The 17,545-nt window shown below is 43.7% G+C and overlaps 1 protein-coding gene across 1 annotated transcript; it reads right to left on the bottom strand.

Annotated features, from left to right (window-relative positions):
- Positions 1 to 14,772: 14,772 nt before the first annotated feature.
- LOC108096029 (protein distal antenna-related) lies at positions 14,773 to 16,627 on the bottom strand. The gene has a single exon (XM_017197380.2). The coding sequence runs from the start codon at positions 16,499 to 16,501 to the stop codon at positions 15,221 to 15,223; it is 1,281 nt and encodes a 426-aa protein (XP_017052869.1). The 5' UTR covers positions 16,502 to 16,627; the 3' UTR covers positions 14,773 to 15,220.
- Between the last annotated feature and the right edge of the window lie 918 nt (positions 16,628 to 17,545).

The raw sequence follows: 17,545 nt of genomic DNA, 5'->3' as shown, positions 1-17,545 counted from the left end.
CTGGGAAAATCCAAAGACAAACAGGCCAAATTAGCAGAATGAGATGTGCTAATTAAGCATAGCACAATTATTTAACTGACTTATAATGTGTGACTGGCACAACATATTATGCCATATATATACAATGCACTTTAATCGCAAGGCCATTGAGCTCTCCGATTGACAATGAAATCAAACAACTCATTCATTTAAGCATGTGCTTCGGTGAATTTATTTACTTGGTTGAGTGACCAAGTATTTACTATAATTCGGACTTCCTGTAAGGACACGCACGTACTATATCTACCATATGTACTTGGCCAGCGAATTGTGCTATGTGGCTAGACGTTATAATGTGCATTATAATTATGTGCACATTAATGTCCCTATAATTGCATTTATGTACAGGCCGAGTAGTATATGCCGTGTGTGTTCGTGTTTCTGTGCTCGACTGGAGCAGGTTTGTTGGTTTTGGCTCATAAATAGTCAAGTCAACACCAATACACCAACACACACGCAGACACAGCAAGACACACACATATACATTCCGGCAAATTAGGCCAGCACACTGCGTATTTAAATGATAATGAGCTGCATTCAGCTGCATTTATGCCGTTTGCCGGCCTCCCGCCAGCGGGCTCCATAAGTAGGTACTTAGTTATAAATGGGCATCTTCCTCCCCCTCATCTTTCTGCTTACCCCCTCCTCCTCATCCCCATCTTCATATCCTTGTGCACGTGCATGTGGATGTGCGAGGCCAATACGAGTGCACATATATATATGGCGTATATGGAAGGCAATAATGTACGGAAGTACATATTTTGTCGTAAATAATCATAACCTTGAACCTCAAATGAGGATGTTACACATTCCTGGCGATGGCGAAGGCGTCAACGGCCCAGGTTCAAGGCCACCGAACTGATTATGGACCACTTTTTTTGCAAACGGATTAAATGGGCAAAAGAAAAAAGTTTATTTCATGGCTTACAAGTTAGGTGGAGTCTGTATTGAACTCTTCTATTCAGTGCTTGCATTCTTTATAAATATATAAGCTAGTTCAGCATATTTTGATACTTAACATATTTCCTAGGTACAACGAGTCGTATACGCGATTTTAAAAATGTACTTGACTTACTCAGAGTACTAAAAAGTTGTAGACTTGTTGTTCAACCTATTTTGCTAATCTGATTAGACATCTCCTCCTAGCTAATAGTTATTCACAATATAGTAAATATGAAATGCATTCACCCTGTCGTATACGCAATATTTGTCTTTTATGCAAGTGAAACGATATTTATGTTGAAAACAGGAGATGGACATAACATCAATACCTTGTAATTAAGCAACTACTGCAATTGATTTACTTTTCAGTTAACAATATTAAATTTATTAAACCTACTATTAATAGCCTACTAAAGAGATTAGGAAATTTGATCTGTCTATTAAGTTTACTATGTGTATCACTGGGTGTCAAAGTCGTAAATATATGTAAATACGGTCATCATGTGTGTAAGGAGCATCATAAAAATGTTACGACAGCTCGGAAAGAATTCGATTTTTTCGGTATTCGAAGGGTTCGGCTTTCGTTGACGGTCTGACAGAAATGTTATTACCTTGTGACGTTTTAGGGCGATTTGTCCGACCTTCGAGAATCGATAAAAGAAACATAAAAATATAAAGTCTGTTTGCTTTTGTTTACTGACTTCCTTAATGGTGGCTATTCAGATTGAATTACCTGTAAGCGTACTTTAGATATTAATACGAAATAAATGAGGTGCATGTTTGTGTTTATCTGAGATCTTAATCTTTAAATCACATGAGATAGAGTAATTTCTAAATTCATGTTATTTGTAGGTTTATATCATGTTGATATTGATAACCAGTTTTTAAAAACACTCAAGTCCAATTATTTTGCCAGGGAACCCTTTGATTCCTTTGTTCTTGCGTCTGAGTAATTATCTGCAGCCTAAGCAAAATATATTTAGATGCACCAATATGCATCTCGCAGAGGAGAAATAACGCATACTGGATCCCCATGGCAGCCGCAAGGAGAAGGTACATTAGACTAATTACAAAACGTATTACAGATGCAAGGCGGCTGGATGACTTGAGTGCAAAACTGCAAGATGCGGCAAATTGCGAGGAGGCGACGTCTGCCCAAAATCTTAAATATACAACAATCAGAAAATATTAGAGCCCGGCATAAGCCCGATACTCCCTAGATTGTACTTATATATATTTATATATAGGTATATATAAAGTGAGATGCATGTGCGGGTGATTGTGTATCGGAGTGGACTCGCAGGCAAATTAATGTCTAAGCAAAATTTTGATATTTTATACATACCCGAAAGGCAGTGGCATCTACTACTTATATACAAGATTCCAAACTTTCGCAGAGCCAAACCCAAAAATACATATACATATGCGAAGACCCCTCACACTTACGTAAATTTGTTCACAGGTTCTCTACATACACAGAATCTGTATATATGCACATTCTTAAATTTAAGCAATAGATGGCCGGCCGGACATGTGTGTTTCCATGTGCGAGTATGTGTGTGTGTAGGTATATTTGTGTGTGGGCGTGTGTTTGTGTATCCCAGTAAACGTCTAATTCTCTAAAATGTGAAATTTTACAATCGCCTAGCGTACATCTTTGCGTCGACCACTGGCCACCCGAAAAACCCACCCACTTGGCAGTTGGATGCCCAACCACCTAGCCGCCCAGCCACCCACTCCGCCAAAAGCTGCTCGAGAACCGTAGCCGTTGCTCTGGAAAACCTCCTCCGATTCCTCCTCCTCACCCTCCTCCTCCTCCGATTCCGCATCTCCGTTCTAAACATCTCCACATCGCCACGCCACGCCACTCCACTCCATCTCCATTCGAACCATCAAGTCGTCTATCCCAGCCGCGTGGCTTGACCATGCCCACTCAGCCTCCGCCTTCTCCATCTCCTCCTTCACCCAAATGCCCTCCCACTCCGGTGGTCGTGGCAATTGCCCACGACGAGTCGTCCGAGGTCCCCAAACGCGCCGGACTCCCACTCACGTATTTGCCGCCAACGTCCGCTTTTCCGTCCATCCAAATGCACGTATACATACAGCAACTCACACACACACACACACATCCTGACCCACCTCCACCTCCTTCTCCACTCACGCACACACACACACCAGCACACACACACATCCACTCTTATCCTTTTCACATGTCGCAAGTCGTATGCAAACAACATTTTGCAGAAACAGTTCGTTCCTTGGTCTTCGTTTTATCTTCATGGCAGACCCTTACTTATTGTGGGGCCGGCTGACCAGCACGGTTGCTTTTGCCTTTGCCGTTGCCTAGTGCCGAACCACCCACCCAACCCAAGCACCCACCCAAGCACCCACCCAACCAGTGAGCCACCAATCCAGCGAACCACCGAACCACCCCGCCCACTCTGTCCGCTCCACTTGCCCGCCGCCCGCTCGGCCCACCCCGCAGCAATCCCTGATAGCCAGAGCCTGATGTCCAGGCTGGCCAGGACCGTTGACGTAGATGCTGCACACAGCAGCGGGCAAGAAAGTAGGTCGATGGATCTAGCAAGAAAGATAATCTTAGAAATTTACTTTCAAAAAATATAATATAAATATAATAAAATATTGCATAACAAAAATTCATTTGTAGGATTGCATTGGTATCCAAACAGTATTTAATTTATGTCAAGTTTTTTTTTCTAATTTATATCATAACGTAATCCTAACTTAGAAATGAATACAATACCTTGATTCCTAATCTCAAAAATAACAAACTTTAAATTGCTTTCTGTTTTTGTGGTTATATTAAATAAGTAGGAACCTCTTTCTTAGACCGAGCACAGCTCTTCTATAGTTTTGTTGGATTCTCAATCATACATTTCCCATCTCAGTGCTATTTACGTGCCCTGTGCTGTTCGTGTGTGCTACTAGAAAGCTTGGCTCTGCCTTCAGTTCGCCGCTGTAACGTCTAAGAGTGTGCGGCTGTGTGTGTGTGCGAGTATGTGTGCCGGTGGGCGATGGTCGCTGGGTGTCGAGGATGCGGGGAGCAGGAAGGGAAAGGGAAGGGGTGGGGAAAGGAGGGGAGGGAGGAATCGGTGGCCAAAGGATGGCTCCGTCGTCCGCTGGGCATGTGTTTGTGTAGATGTCCGCTTCAAAATTCGCATACACAGCAGTGGTGGTCAACTATGGAAATTATCGATCGACTTGCCTTTGGCGCCAGGTGGTTGGGTGCTATGATGGAAAAGTGGTGACGAAGGCAGCGCCAGCAGAAGCAGAAGCTGAAGCAGAAGCAATCTCCGCTGCTCTGCGCCTTCGTACTGCCGTATTCCTAAAGCCGTATTCCTGTAGCCGTATTCCCGTATAGCTGTAGTGCCGTATTCCTGTAGCCGTAGTCGCAGTCCGGCGATTTGCGGCGTAACGAGGAAAGGAGGCCACATTGCGACCCCCACCCACCACTTGGACTCGTGGACTCCTGGACTTCCCCACCGTTCCCATCTCCCCCGTCCATTCGATGGCCAGTCTAAATGGCAAGAACGCAGCGGCAGCTAAGAGATGCCCAAAAAGAAATTGCGGACATTTACATTATGTGTCCATGTATGAGTATGCCCACCGACTCGACTCCAAGTGTGTGTCCGTGGGTTTTTCGGGGGGATTGTGGCATGAGGGGAGGAGTGCAGAGTTGGGGGGAGGAGATTGGGGAAACTGGGGGACTGGGGATCGTATGTGCCGTGGAAACACACATGCAAACGTGAGCTTAGGAGTTGTCGTCGTCGAGATGTCCTCTGGTTGCTGCTTGCTTGCTTGCCTGCTTGCTGGTCGCTGGTCGCTGGGCAGCTAGTCCAGACGAAGGACCTCCCCCAACTCCAGGACACCCCCTTGTCCCCTCTTGTGTTCGCAGCCTGGCGGGCAGCTTCTGCATCAAAGTGAAACGGGCTAATGGGACGGGCCCAAATTCGCAGGACGGTGGGAGCCATAACAACAAGGCGGAGATGTGAGATGCGAGGAAACGAATGACTAACGAAGGAAATTGCTGATATTGTATGGAGCGAAAGTTGTTCATGTCTGGACGGAGGACTCGGGACGCAGGACTTGGGACGCAGGACTCAGGACTCTGGTCTCTGGTCTCTGGCTGTGGCGCGTTTTAGTTTTGACAGGACCTGGAATGGCAGCAAGACGGAGTCGACTGACCCCACTCACATGGATATATATGCCATATATGCCCAAGCGCCAGGAGAAAATTCAAATATACTCGAATACACAAACGCACCGGCTTACACACACACACACATGCGAACAATGCCAGATGTCCTGCCGTGTCCGGCATCTTTCCTTACTTCAGATTTCTATTTCCCAGCCCAGCATCTCCATCTACATCTACATCTCCTGCTCCATCTGCATCTCCTGCTCCATCTCCATCTGCATCTGCATCTCATCCCGATGGAAGGCTGCACGGTAAGCAATTATGCATCCACAGCGGTTGGAAATGAAGGAGCGGCCATCCATGTACGAGAATGTGAATGCGGCCAGGATGCTGTAGGATGCTGGAGGATGCAGGACGCAGAACTCAGAAGGACTCCGGACGCAAGACGGAGCACAAAGACGAAGGCCCTGCGGATGCAGGTCTTTCGCAAAATGCATTCTGAAATACATGCACAAGCCTCTCCAATTAACACGCAGTCCTCGCAAGACAATAGATAAGCAATATCTCTAAAAATAATAGTAGTGCAGATTTTGTTAAAACAATAAGACCTGCCATACCAATATGCATTACTGTAGCCAGAAGCCCGTAATTGTTACTCTACGATCTTTGGATTTCGCACATCACAATAACCTATTTTGTCGCTCTGAATGGTCATCACGAATTCGGAAATTATTCATCGATAATGTTTTAGACATTCCCAAAGGCCCCTGGCCCTTTACTTTACTGAGTTCTCACAGGTTGTTAATTGGACTCATAAATATTGTTTGAGGATATAAGGAATAAGTAATGTAATTGTTTTAGTTGTCTAGAAATTCAACTCATTAAACAACCCTCTGATTTCGAATAACGTATAAAGCTTATATAGATAGGTTGAAGCATAAACAAATTTCTTTTATTGTTGTTTAATTTGAATTCTGGTTGATGATATGTAAATCTTGATCGGATTTTCGCTTTTATAAGAGCAAGTAAATGGGTAGACGCCAATAAGTAAGCTACTTTTTAATATGAAAGAACTAATACTAATTATATCCAATACAAAAGGTTTAATGAGAATAAAGTATTAGAAAAAGCATTTGATTACAAAAATGATTTCCAACTAACTATATAAGCTCCATCAAAACACTACTATCTGTAAAATTACCAGTTACAAATAATAAACAACTCTGTGAACGACTAGTTCTGACTAGTTTGGTGTTTGTTTTGATCCCCCGCACCTGAATGGAGTGTTAGGGAACAATGTTCACCAATTAAGCCATCAAAGTGCAGAAAAAGTGACCGAAAAATTGAGGTCGCAGGCAGCGGAAGAAGGCAGCGCGGAAAAAACGCAGGGCCTAGTGGAAAAAATGCGCTTTTTACGCGGCGTCAAAAACCAACAAACATCGAAAACACACTCGCAAAACACTTTTCCCGTCTATAGCCGCCTAATCGGCGACAGTATCGCATGGCAGGATGGCAGGATGGCAGGACGACGGCCAGGATGGCGACGACGATGCCAAAGGATGGGCTGCCACGCATCCTGGGCATAAAGAACTGCACGCCAAGTGGCGAGAAATGCGGAGGCAAAAAACGGTCAAGTGCATCAAGCTGCATGCCACCGGGCAAACAAGCAAGCGGTTTCCAACTGACTGCCAAATCCCCTTAAACGGCGCGCTTTTTTCCGCAGGACTCCGCCCTGAATTCTGGTTCCTGTGTCCCTGGATCCTGCACCCTGCACTCTGCACTCTGCACTTGTTTTGGGTTGAGAGTGGCGCTTTTTGTTTCACCGCAATTTTGGCATTTCGGCGCATCGGCGAAAGGTAACAGCGAACTGGCTGAAATGCTAAAAAAGGTGAAATGGTGAAATGCCACCGGCTTGACCTTTGCACACACGACTGCAGATTTTTTTGCGCGATTCCTGCTCAGTGGCGTCAACGGTATCACGGCAGTTGCCAACTTAATTTCCATATGGTGCAATTTTGATGGCTCCGACCGTAATTCAATGCCGTCCGCTTTTTTCCCCGTTGTTTGCCGCTCGTCCGCGATGGAGTGTCATATATGCAGCAAAAAACGGATGGCCGCTAACAGCTGCCAACAACAGGAACAGCGATTTGGCCAACATCAGCACCTGCCAGCGAAGATGGTCAATAAAGCGACTCCCGAAGGCCAAGTCAATTTTACAGGAATTTTTAGAGAGGAATAAATACACCGTTTAAGCGAAAATAAAATGAAATCTGATAATTTTAGAAATCATTTTATTTTTCAACTGTGTTAAACCAATTATCAATCTAAATTGTAAAATAATAATATTATTAATTAAGTAAATAAGTCCTTTGAATTAAAGCTGATAGTTTTAGAAATCATTTTATTTTCCAACTGTGTTAAACCAATTATCAATCTAAATTGTAAAAAAATAATATTGTTAATTAAGTAAATTAGTCCTTTTAGAATTGAAGCTGATAGTTTTAGAAATCATTTTATTTTTCAACTGTGTTAAACCAATTATCAAAGTAATGGGGGAGGAAAAGGAATAGTTGCCATTACTTTTCCAACCGAATTGCAAGGTCGACAAAAAATCTTGCCAAGTGTGTGTATTTGTAATGACAGGTTAAATTGACTCTTTGTCCCACTTGTTAGCCAAAGTTCTTGGCTAGACTCCTTGGCTCAATGATACTAAACTAAAGTAAAACTTTGCCCGAACGTCTGGCATCAGTTAAATTCTTTTTAAGACCAAAGTTCACAAGGTCACACGAATTTCGTGACTTGGAAATTTCTTTATGCCAGCCAGCAGAGTTATTAAATTTCAGGGCGAGCTAGAGAACATGTGTCTGGCAATTCCTTTCTTTTATTGAAAACAAATCAGGAAGGGTAATCGCATATGAATGGAGTGTGTTTCCCTCGAAAGAGAAACAGAAAACAGGAACAATGGGATGGCCGAGTTATAATATATAGATCCACATCTGACTTGCCGCCCGACGTTTATCGCCACGTGTGAGCTGTAAAATGCATAAGTATGTCAATTTTTAATTCGGCACTGAGGCACTGAAGCCAACATTACGGCTAACAAACACTACTGGCCCGATTCCGAACCAGAACCAGAACAGAGGTAACTAAACAAAAAGGTTTCGGTGGCCGGGGTAAATGGACTCACGCCTTTATCACCGGCCTCTGGTGTCCTCGGTAATAACCTTATTCCAGGACATTCGTAGGCTGTGCCAGGCATCGCAAATCTGTTGACCACCGCCGTCCGGCCGTCCACGAAAATACGTGTACATATATTATACGGCGGCCATGTGGCCAGAAACTATGTGTACGCGCCTGTAACACATATAATTTTGAATACATAACCAGAGTACATACTATACTATACTATACTATACTCTACTATATGTTTGTTTGTATGTTTGTCTGGGCAAAAGTAAAAGTTTGCTTATGTATGTGCGCATAATATATTCGTAATAACATTTTCGAAACCCGGCGTAAGCATTTTTCAGCCGTTTCATCCCTTTTCTGGACACTTAGGGGTTAAGGCTACAAAAGGTCCTGTCCACTCCGTCTATCTATGTCTCTGTGTTAGTATGTGTGTGTGTGTATCGTTGTGTGTTTTTGTGTGTGAAACACCTCGCGCCCCATCGCCCAGCCTCCGAAAACCGCATCTATCACAAATTTCAACTGCCAGCGGTCCGGGGAAAAGGTCCCGGAAGGTCCTGCCGCGTCCTGCAAGGCCCGTTACGGGTTCGTCCTGTCCGGTTGGGTCCGGTTAGGTCCGTTACGGGCCTGTCCCGTACGACAGGCCTAGCGACACGGTTGACGCCGACCCATTTCGACCCCAACCCCATCTCCAACCCGAAATCCCCATTCCACTCGAATGGCATACATATACGAGTATATGTATATTCCCAACCCAAGTCGAAACCGCACGCACTCTGAGCAATTATTAAACGAGTCTCTGGAACGTTAAATTCTGTCCACTTTGGAGGCGGTCCGGAGCCATCTGCGGCACTACTCGAGTGGCGAGAAGTGAGAGTGACCGCCGGCCCGGCGATGAAAAATAGAAATCGCAAGAGTTTGTTTAACAACAAGTGAAGGGGTTTGTTTTTTATGCCCCTCCCCCCTCCTCCTCCTCCTCCTCCTTCCTGTTTTCCACTAGGCTTAGTGCCCACATTTAGTATGCCACATAAGCCCACGGATACAGACACATGAATATAAGCTATAGGCATTTACATGTCAAATATCCTAGTATATATATATATATATATAAACTTACGCGTATATAGGTGTTGCGCGCTGGGTTTCGTTGTTATAATAATGAGTGGAGCGGAGGATACAATGTTGGTCGTTAAAACTGCCAAAACTCATTAGGCATTTCAGTTTCCGATGGTCAGTGGGAAAACTAACCCTTCAAGGGTTGACTTTGAGAGGCTGAATGCTCTTGGATTTGTCACAGATTCCAGGACATCTCATAGAGCGAATAATTGGACACTCGATTGTGCCGCTTACTGAATTAATTTCAAACAGGGGGTGGAAGTTATTGGAATTCATATAAGTTTAATATATTTTTAAGAATTTATATGATTTTCTGTGCAAAGAATAAAACAAAATAGTAGGTATAGTATATTAAGTACTTAGTAAAGTATTTCTTGGCTAGAAATGTTATTTTATTTATGAAACATTTTAAACAGAGGCTTAGATATATTTTTACTTAGAAAGAAAGTATTTCTTTTTGATTACAAGGTAACTTACAAATTCTAAAATCAAAGGTAGCAAACAGAACTCAAAATTCAGTCTGGTTTTTAGCAATCCCTGTCGGCCTTTTGTCATTTGTCAATGCTGCGGACCGAAAAGTTTGACACTAATACCCGCCAGATAAATACCTCTGCGTAAAAAGTTTATTTGCATGTCCTGCACGGCTAACAGCGGTGACGAAGACATCAAGTCATTTGTTAAGATTAGATAAATACCCACACGGCTGCTTAATATTCATATCCGGATATCCGGATGGATGGCCGTGCAAACACGGCGAATGAAACCCGTTTGCAGGACTCTTTTGGACCGAAACAAGTAATTGCAGATGCGGTGTAAGATGGTTAGCACAACCGGTATTTCGATTAGAACTCAGATTCCCTGTGTCATTTAACCGGACAGTGGGTCCGTGGGTTGGATGAGAAAAACATTTCCGCTTTGGGATATTTCACGACGTTTTCTCACGAATCCCGTGTCCTGTAACGGAATTTTCGACCGCCTGATTTATTGACGACGGGACGATCGTTGACAGGACGCAAAGTCCGGCGACCTTTAATCCAGTTTTCCATTCAAACGCAGTGATAAGTTCCTCTCTTACCACAGAGAAGAATAAGGGTTACATAAACATAACAAATCGGACCGTGTTTTCGAATCTCAACAATTTGAATACTAAATAAAGAGTTTGTTTTTCATACACAAACACTAAATGCCTTATGGGATATACGGGTTCTGTTTTATTGTTCGTAAAAATAAATAAGGTCAGGGTCATCTTGTTACGAATGTTCTGGATTCAGAACTTGAAAAGCCTTTTCTTTTTAAAACTTAGGTTGACTGGATCGTAAATTTCAAAAACTCTTCAGTTTCTTTTCATCCAATCATTAAAGAGAAAGTTATACAAATTTTAAACCGTTGATTATGGTTACTTAAAAATGAAAGAAACAATTTCGGATTGATTTCGCCAAAGTTTTTTTGCGGTCACTTTTTGTGTTAAGGTTTTCAGTATAAAAAAAACTTTGCGTGTCAGAATTTATGCAACATAATAAGCACCAAAAGCCAACTGAAATCCGGTTTGGATTTTTGAAACCAAGTAGCTGTAGTCCCTCGAAAACAATGCGAATGCCAATTTCTCCCGTCTTGGAATTCCCTTGGTCCTTGGTCCTTGGTCCTAAGCCTCTTATCACGGCACATTCCACGTTTGATCAACTCAACTCGTGTTAATAACGAGACAATTCTGACAATAAAGTGAAAACTTTATCGCGCACAATGACATATTCATTAGGATGTCCTTTCTCAGGATGACATCGGTCCGCAGAGCGGAATGTCCTTTCTGACTTACAGGCGCTAATCAAAGGGGATGAATACCCTTCCGGCTTTTCGAATCGTGGTTGCGATAAGTTGCTGTGGTAAATGCAGTGGCACTTCTCAAAATGCTTTCACAACATCCTTCAGGTAGCAATCAAAATATTGTATTAATCGTGATAATTTCGTAAACAAACGGGGCAACAAGGTGGTTGCCTCATTTGGAATTTCTGAGTTGACCAACTTAATCAAGATTTGCAACTAACTTAGGTGCTTAAATATGTTTAAGTTTGTATAAGAGATTCATGGTAGAATAAAGGGGATAAAATAAATACTTATTGACATATTCTTTAATCTCTGACTTTACTAGCATATCAAAATATTCCTAATATTTGCCCTTTTCCAACATTCCTGCAGGAGGTTTTAAATCAGAATTTTTCAAGAATATCTGAACGCGAACCGGTTAGTAAAACAAAAAGGCAAAGAGAATCCTGATGACAAAGTCTCTGGTTCAGCTTTGATGTTCTGTTCGCAAGGACAAAAGGAAAACAATGCAGAGCAAAGGGAGCAAAAAATAACTATTGAAACAAAAACACTTTTTTTCACCAAAAGACACAATAAATTGCAATTTATATCAAAAGTTGTGTTCATCATCATCCCGAACGAAAATTATTCAGCATCTGTGAAGTGCAATTCTCGCACACAAATACAAAAGTATTTCTTAGTTATTTACTAGGCTTACATACACAACTCATCGGAATGAAAGAACAAAAGTAATTTTGGTTTGCTTGTAGAACCTACATTTTATTTTACAGTGAAAATTAAGGACAGGGAAATGGGAAATACAATATTTGACTGGATTGTATTTTGCGTTCAATAGGGATTAACTGTTAATTTAAATGTATTAGTAACATATAAATAAATTTAAAGGGTATACTGGTGGCATTTCCTAATAGATTGTCACAATGATTCTTAAAAAAAAATTTCTGTAGTATAAATAAAAGTTTATCCCGCAATGATTGGTAAACCTCAGCAACGCCTTTCTTCTTCGCTGTTGAAATTGGGGCCAGCATTTTAATGGATCTCCAATACACAGTGGCTTTCCTGTCCCGTCGCCTCCCCTTGGGTGATCCACAGTTCCTGGACGGCGAGATTCGTGCGAGTGAGTGCAGCCGGATGGCAGGAGAGGAATGGCCATCCTCCTCTGAGCTCTGAGTTCTGAGTTCGCGACTTAATCTGGCGCGATCGTTTTCCATCAAAGGGTTCCTGCTCACATGCAACTAATCTGATTGTAATTGAGGCATGCTAGAGAATGCCACAGAATGCGAATGCCGCCGAGGCTGAACCTGGACACGCAAAATGCAGAAGGTCCGCTTCGATCTCGTAAAGGTAACTTGGTAGCCAATTATTCAAACGCGAGGATAAGAAAGCAAATAAATTGACTCCAAGCTACACGAGCTTTAGGCGGGAATCAAAAATGCATATGCACCGTATGCAGAAAGGGTTTAGGGGTTTATCTTTACATTAACCGGACTTGTTCCCAAAAATACTGAATGAGATCCGCATTAAGCTCACGCAAATTCCCCGGCATTTAGGTGAGGAACACCCAATCCATCCGCCACCGGTGCGGATGTGGTATCGATATTGGCAGCTCGATCCTTATCCCTCATTTCGATGGGTAATTTCGCAGCCGCTTTTGGATTGTCAATCATATGCTGGTGGAATGTCAATCATTCTCTGCTTCAATTGGGCACTTAGGTACAATGAACTTTTCAGAATGGTTAGCCTATATTTAAATATGTTACATTGTTGCTCTATATTGTTTTACAATATAAAAGAACTTTTACAATAACTTAAATGATCACTTAATAAAACAATAATAAAAGGCAAGTCAAGTTTGAATATGTTAATAAATAAGTTCCAATTAAAATTCTAGTACTGTAAATACATAGTTACTTTCTCTGTAAAGTTTAATCCTCTATTTTTATGAACTTTTGAACTGAATGACAAAAAGTGTGCAGCTAATGTAAACAAGGTTTTTGTACGCTTCCTGGTTTTCGTACACTTAATGAAGAGTTTGTTCTATTTCCCCCTGATTATATGTGAATATAGAGAAGGTTACAATCAGGTGTAGTACATATATGTGGTATGTGGTTCCTCCCGAGGAAACAATATCTGCATGGCCAGTTGGCTGGCTGGCCACTTATTTTGGCCACTTGAGCACCGCGATCGGGTTCGATCGTGCGGGTTACGAGGCGACACAATATTGACAGCGGCTGGATCCGTCGATATGCCCAGGGGATTGGTTTTAAGTAATTTAATCCTCGCCCAGAACCAGAATGCCACGAAGATGTCCACAAAACGCTGTGGAGAACACAACGCCGCACATGCAATGCGAAATGCGAAATGCGAAATGCGCAAAATACGAAAATGCGAGTTGCAAACTGCGAGTTGCGAGTTGCAAACTGCGGACTTGGAGTTGCGACTTGCGGACGGTGGACGGTGGACTCGATGGTGGACTGGATGGTGGATGGAACATGCATACAGATCACGGCTGGCAGGCCGGATGGTCGACATGGATGCCGATGCCTGGGAGCACTGTCAGTCGCCTAATCATCGTAATAATTCGCCTCAACTTCGCCCGATGGCAGCGGCAATGGGAAGCCAAGCGGAAATTACCAACACGCGATATTTAATTTTTCCAAAAGGCGAGCCAATAATTCGTCTTCATGCCGCTGCCGTGGCGGTTTCCACTGCTGCTGCCACTTCTTGTGGCTGCCACTTCTGGTGGCTGGTCGCCAATGTTGGTGCCATTTTTTTCGTGTTCGGCTTGACCGATGCCTCTGGAAACGCTTTCCAGGCAATCGCCACCGAAGGGAAGCGAAGCTCATTAACGCATAGGCGTCATGATCCAGGACTTCATCTCCGATCCAGACTGCTGACCTCCATCCGAGCCCCTCAGAGTGATCCCGGTCATCTCCACTGTCCATTCATGAATACACTGACGATATTGTCTATAAGTTTTGTAGGTAGACAATTTTAAGCCAGGATTTTATGACATTTTTCGCTACTACAGTCAACAGAAATATGTTTGCTTACATTACTAGAAAGTTGTCATTTAACTAAGAAAATTTCAATTTAAAATATTTTCTCAAAAATTTACAAAACATTTTAGGTATATTCACAACGACCATTTAAAAAGGCTTTTAATAATATTATCTTTGGTTTATCTTATAAATACAATAATGAGAAATAAGTTCAAAAAAATCAATTAATTGGAAGTTTTATTTATAAGAAAGTTATCGTAACTTGAAAAGAGTATAATCTCCTTCTTTAAAATACCTCGATTTAAATATTTAAAAGACCATAGCAAATCGTTAATGTTCTTTGAATTCATTTCAGAAAACTATGAATTGGCATCTTCACAGCAAACAGGAAACCGAAGTTATTCCCGATTTTCCAAGTGTAGGAAATTACCCCAGTTTATATAAATCACTTTTTAAACCCAATAAATAAACAGAGTCATTTTTTAATCTTGAGAGATCGACACTTTAAATTTTATTTTTCTCTTGTTAATAAATATTTATTCGTTTCGTTAGTAATTAGTTTATATGCTTATTAAGAGTTACGGAGATTACAGCAGTACGAAAACAAATCGATTGGAATGGCTGGCGAACGTGCCAAATAATTAAGCTACTTAACACAATTAGTATCTTTATTATTATAAGTGTAGATGAATTGAATTTGGCTTTCAAACGAGAAGAGTCACACAGTCGATATTCCTAGTTAATACTAGCTATAGTAAGCTGATCCATTAATACCTGTTGCATTGATATTAATACGTTAATTGATAAGTACAAATGGCATTTGCATTGCGAAATGATTCGTGGTTCGTGATTCGTGTGGAGTTCGATAAATACTAAAGGTGGCTATTAACAATCAAAATGGAGGTATTTACACTATGGAACTAAGAACTAGAACTCATCTACCATCTACTCCTGTCTACTCGGCATCGCTGGATCCGATGCTCTTGTCGGGGGTGTGCGATCTGCTGGAGGCCTTCGAGGCGCAGGATCGCACGGAGAGGTCCTCGGGCTCGCTGTCGCAGTAGCTCTCGTTGGAGGCCTCGCTGTGGGCCAGAGGACTCATCCGCTTCAGCAGTCCCTCCCCGAAAGGATATGTCTCTAGATCCGGCTCCGATCCCCCGTTTGTCAGCTGGCCGGGATTGTAGTTGGGCTGACCGCCGGGCTGCATGGAAGCTGCCGCTGCTGCGAAGGCCAGGAAGTTCAGGCTGGCGTTGAAGAGCTTGCACCAGTCGAGCAGCGCCGCTCCCTGGTTGTCGGTTCCAGTGGGAGGAGCACCACTACCATTTGCGCCACCATTGGGGGCTATCACAGGCGCTAGGTCCGCGGGACTCGGATTCGGATGCGGATGCGGATTCGAGAAGGGAGCTGGCAGTAGGGGCATTGTGGAGTCCGGAAACATCGGAGTCTTGGCCTGCTCCGCAGCCAGAATCGGTTGTGCCGAACCGTTTGCCTCCAGGGCATTATTGTTCTTGTCGTTCACCTGCTCCGCCTGGTTGGCCGGAGTCACCCGCTTGGCCGGATCCTTGGCCCAGTTCTTCACACTCAGCAGGGGATAGCTGTTTTTGCTGTAGTCCTCTGAGGCCGCGGGCGAGTCAACCGCTTTGTTGTCCTCCGGCGACTTGGTGGCATCCAGCGGCAGGACCTCGGCAGTCTGGGGGGTTAGCTTGGAGTTGAGCAGGGCCAGCAGGTTGAGCTGGTGCAGCATGTTGTTGGAGTAGTCCACCACGCCCGCCGCCTGACCGGGATGCACTGCCTCCGGGTGCAGTCCGCCGTTCTTCTTGACAAATTCCACTAGGCTTAGCTTCTCCAGAAGGGACTCTCCCTGGACAGGATAATCGCCGGGGGAGTAGGGCAGTGCTCCGAAGCCCAGCTCTTCGTAGTTGGGCGGCAGTCCCACGAACTTCGGAGGCAGCTGGAGTTGCAGCTCGAACTTGCCGCGCTTTTCCGGTGGAGTGTCCAGGCCCAGGTGATCGGGTCCCAGCTGGCGGCACATGAAGCGCAGCTTCTGCTCATTTTTGCACCAGCCCCGCAACGTGGACTCCGGAACTCCGATGTCCCGCGAAACACTGGCCTTTGTCTCGCCGTTGTGGATGCGCTGTATGGCGCGCACCTTATCGTTGGGCGTGAGGTTCCGCAGAGGACGCTTGCCACGCGTGCTCATCCGGATGTTCATGTGCTGGTAGGCGGAGATATCCATGGTTGTTCAGCGGCAGCGATTGCGATTGCGATGCGATTGCGATTTCGGTTTCGATTCGAGACGCGGATCTGCGGATGCGACCACCGGTGTGCACTACTCGAACTCGCAAAAGGATGTGACTGTGACGGTGAGCCCGCGGATTCGGAAGGCAAATTACGAAAGGCGACCGCCGAGATGAGCCGATGCTTTTGCGGCGAAGAGAACGACGTATGGCCTTTTCAGCCAATGGAGAACGGCGAGGCGCCACTCTCTTCTCTCCCTCTCTCACCACCACCCACCACCAGCACAACAACTTGTTACTCATGTCCCGCTCGCGCCTGCTCTCTCCCAAGTCGCCGTTCTCTGCGTGATGTATACTCATTCTACCGTGGTTCGTGACTCTCTTAACGGGTCACAGAGAGCTCGTTATCCTTTCCGCGTCCCCTCGTCGTGGTTTACCTCTGTTTGTGTGTGTGCGTGTGTGTGTGGATGGCTCTCGGTGTGGATGCACATTTCCAAATTGTCTCCGGCCGTGCATAAGTGTTCGTTTGCTGTTGTGTTTATATAAAAACCAGTTATTTACCTCCCATAAACATTCTCTGGCGCGAGAGTGTGTTCTTGGCCAGCCTTCTTGCATGTGCGTGAGCGGATCTGATACGGATGTGGACCTGGTTGCACTTTTGGGTCGCGAATATCTCAAGAATAACACAATTTCACTCAGCACTATTTTCACTGTCCATCTGCATATTTTTTGTACACGTTCACGTTTTTATTAGACTAAACTCAAACTGCAAAAAAAACACCAAGGAAAATGGAACTTTTAAATTTAAACAAAATTTAATGTTGGGGTCTTTAATTTTTAATACATATTTTTTAGGTTTTCCTTCCAAAAATGATTCGAAAATAAACGGTAATTATTATAAGGGTCCACTTACTGTATGTAGGTTTTTAGTATTTTTGAAGATGTAACACATTTTTTTAAAAGTGTATGCATGAAAGCATGGAACACGGACACAGGAATCAGCACTAGTGCAAGATTATGTTATGCAGTATTGGCATACTCCG

This window comes from Drosophila ficusphila, unplaced genomic scaffold, assembly GCF_018152265.1.
Source record: "Drosophila ficusphila isolate 14025-0441.05 unplaced genomic scaffold, ASM1815226v1 contig_791, whole genome shotgun sequence".
NCBI classification, from domain to species: Eukaryota; Metazoa; Arthropoda; class Insecta; order Diptera; family Drosophilidae; genus Drosophila; species Drosophila ficusphila.
The sequence above is the reverse complement of the archived record's forward strand: the minus strand, read 5'-3'. Positions and strand labels throughout refer to the sequence as shown.

Coding starts and splice junctions, on each gene's coding strand:
- LOC108096029 (XM_017197380.2), bottom strand. CDS start 16,501: ATGGATATCTCCGCCTACCAGCACATGAACATCCGGATGAGCACGCGT.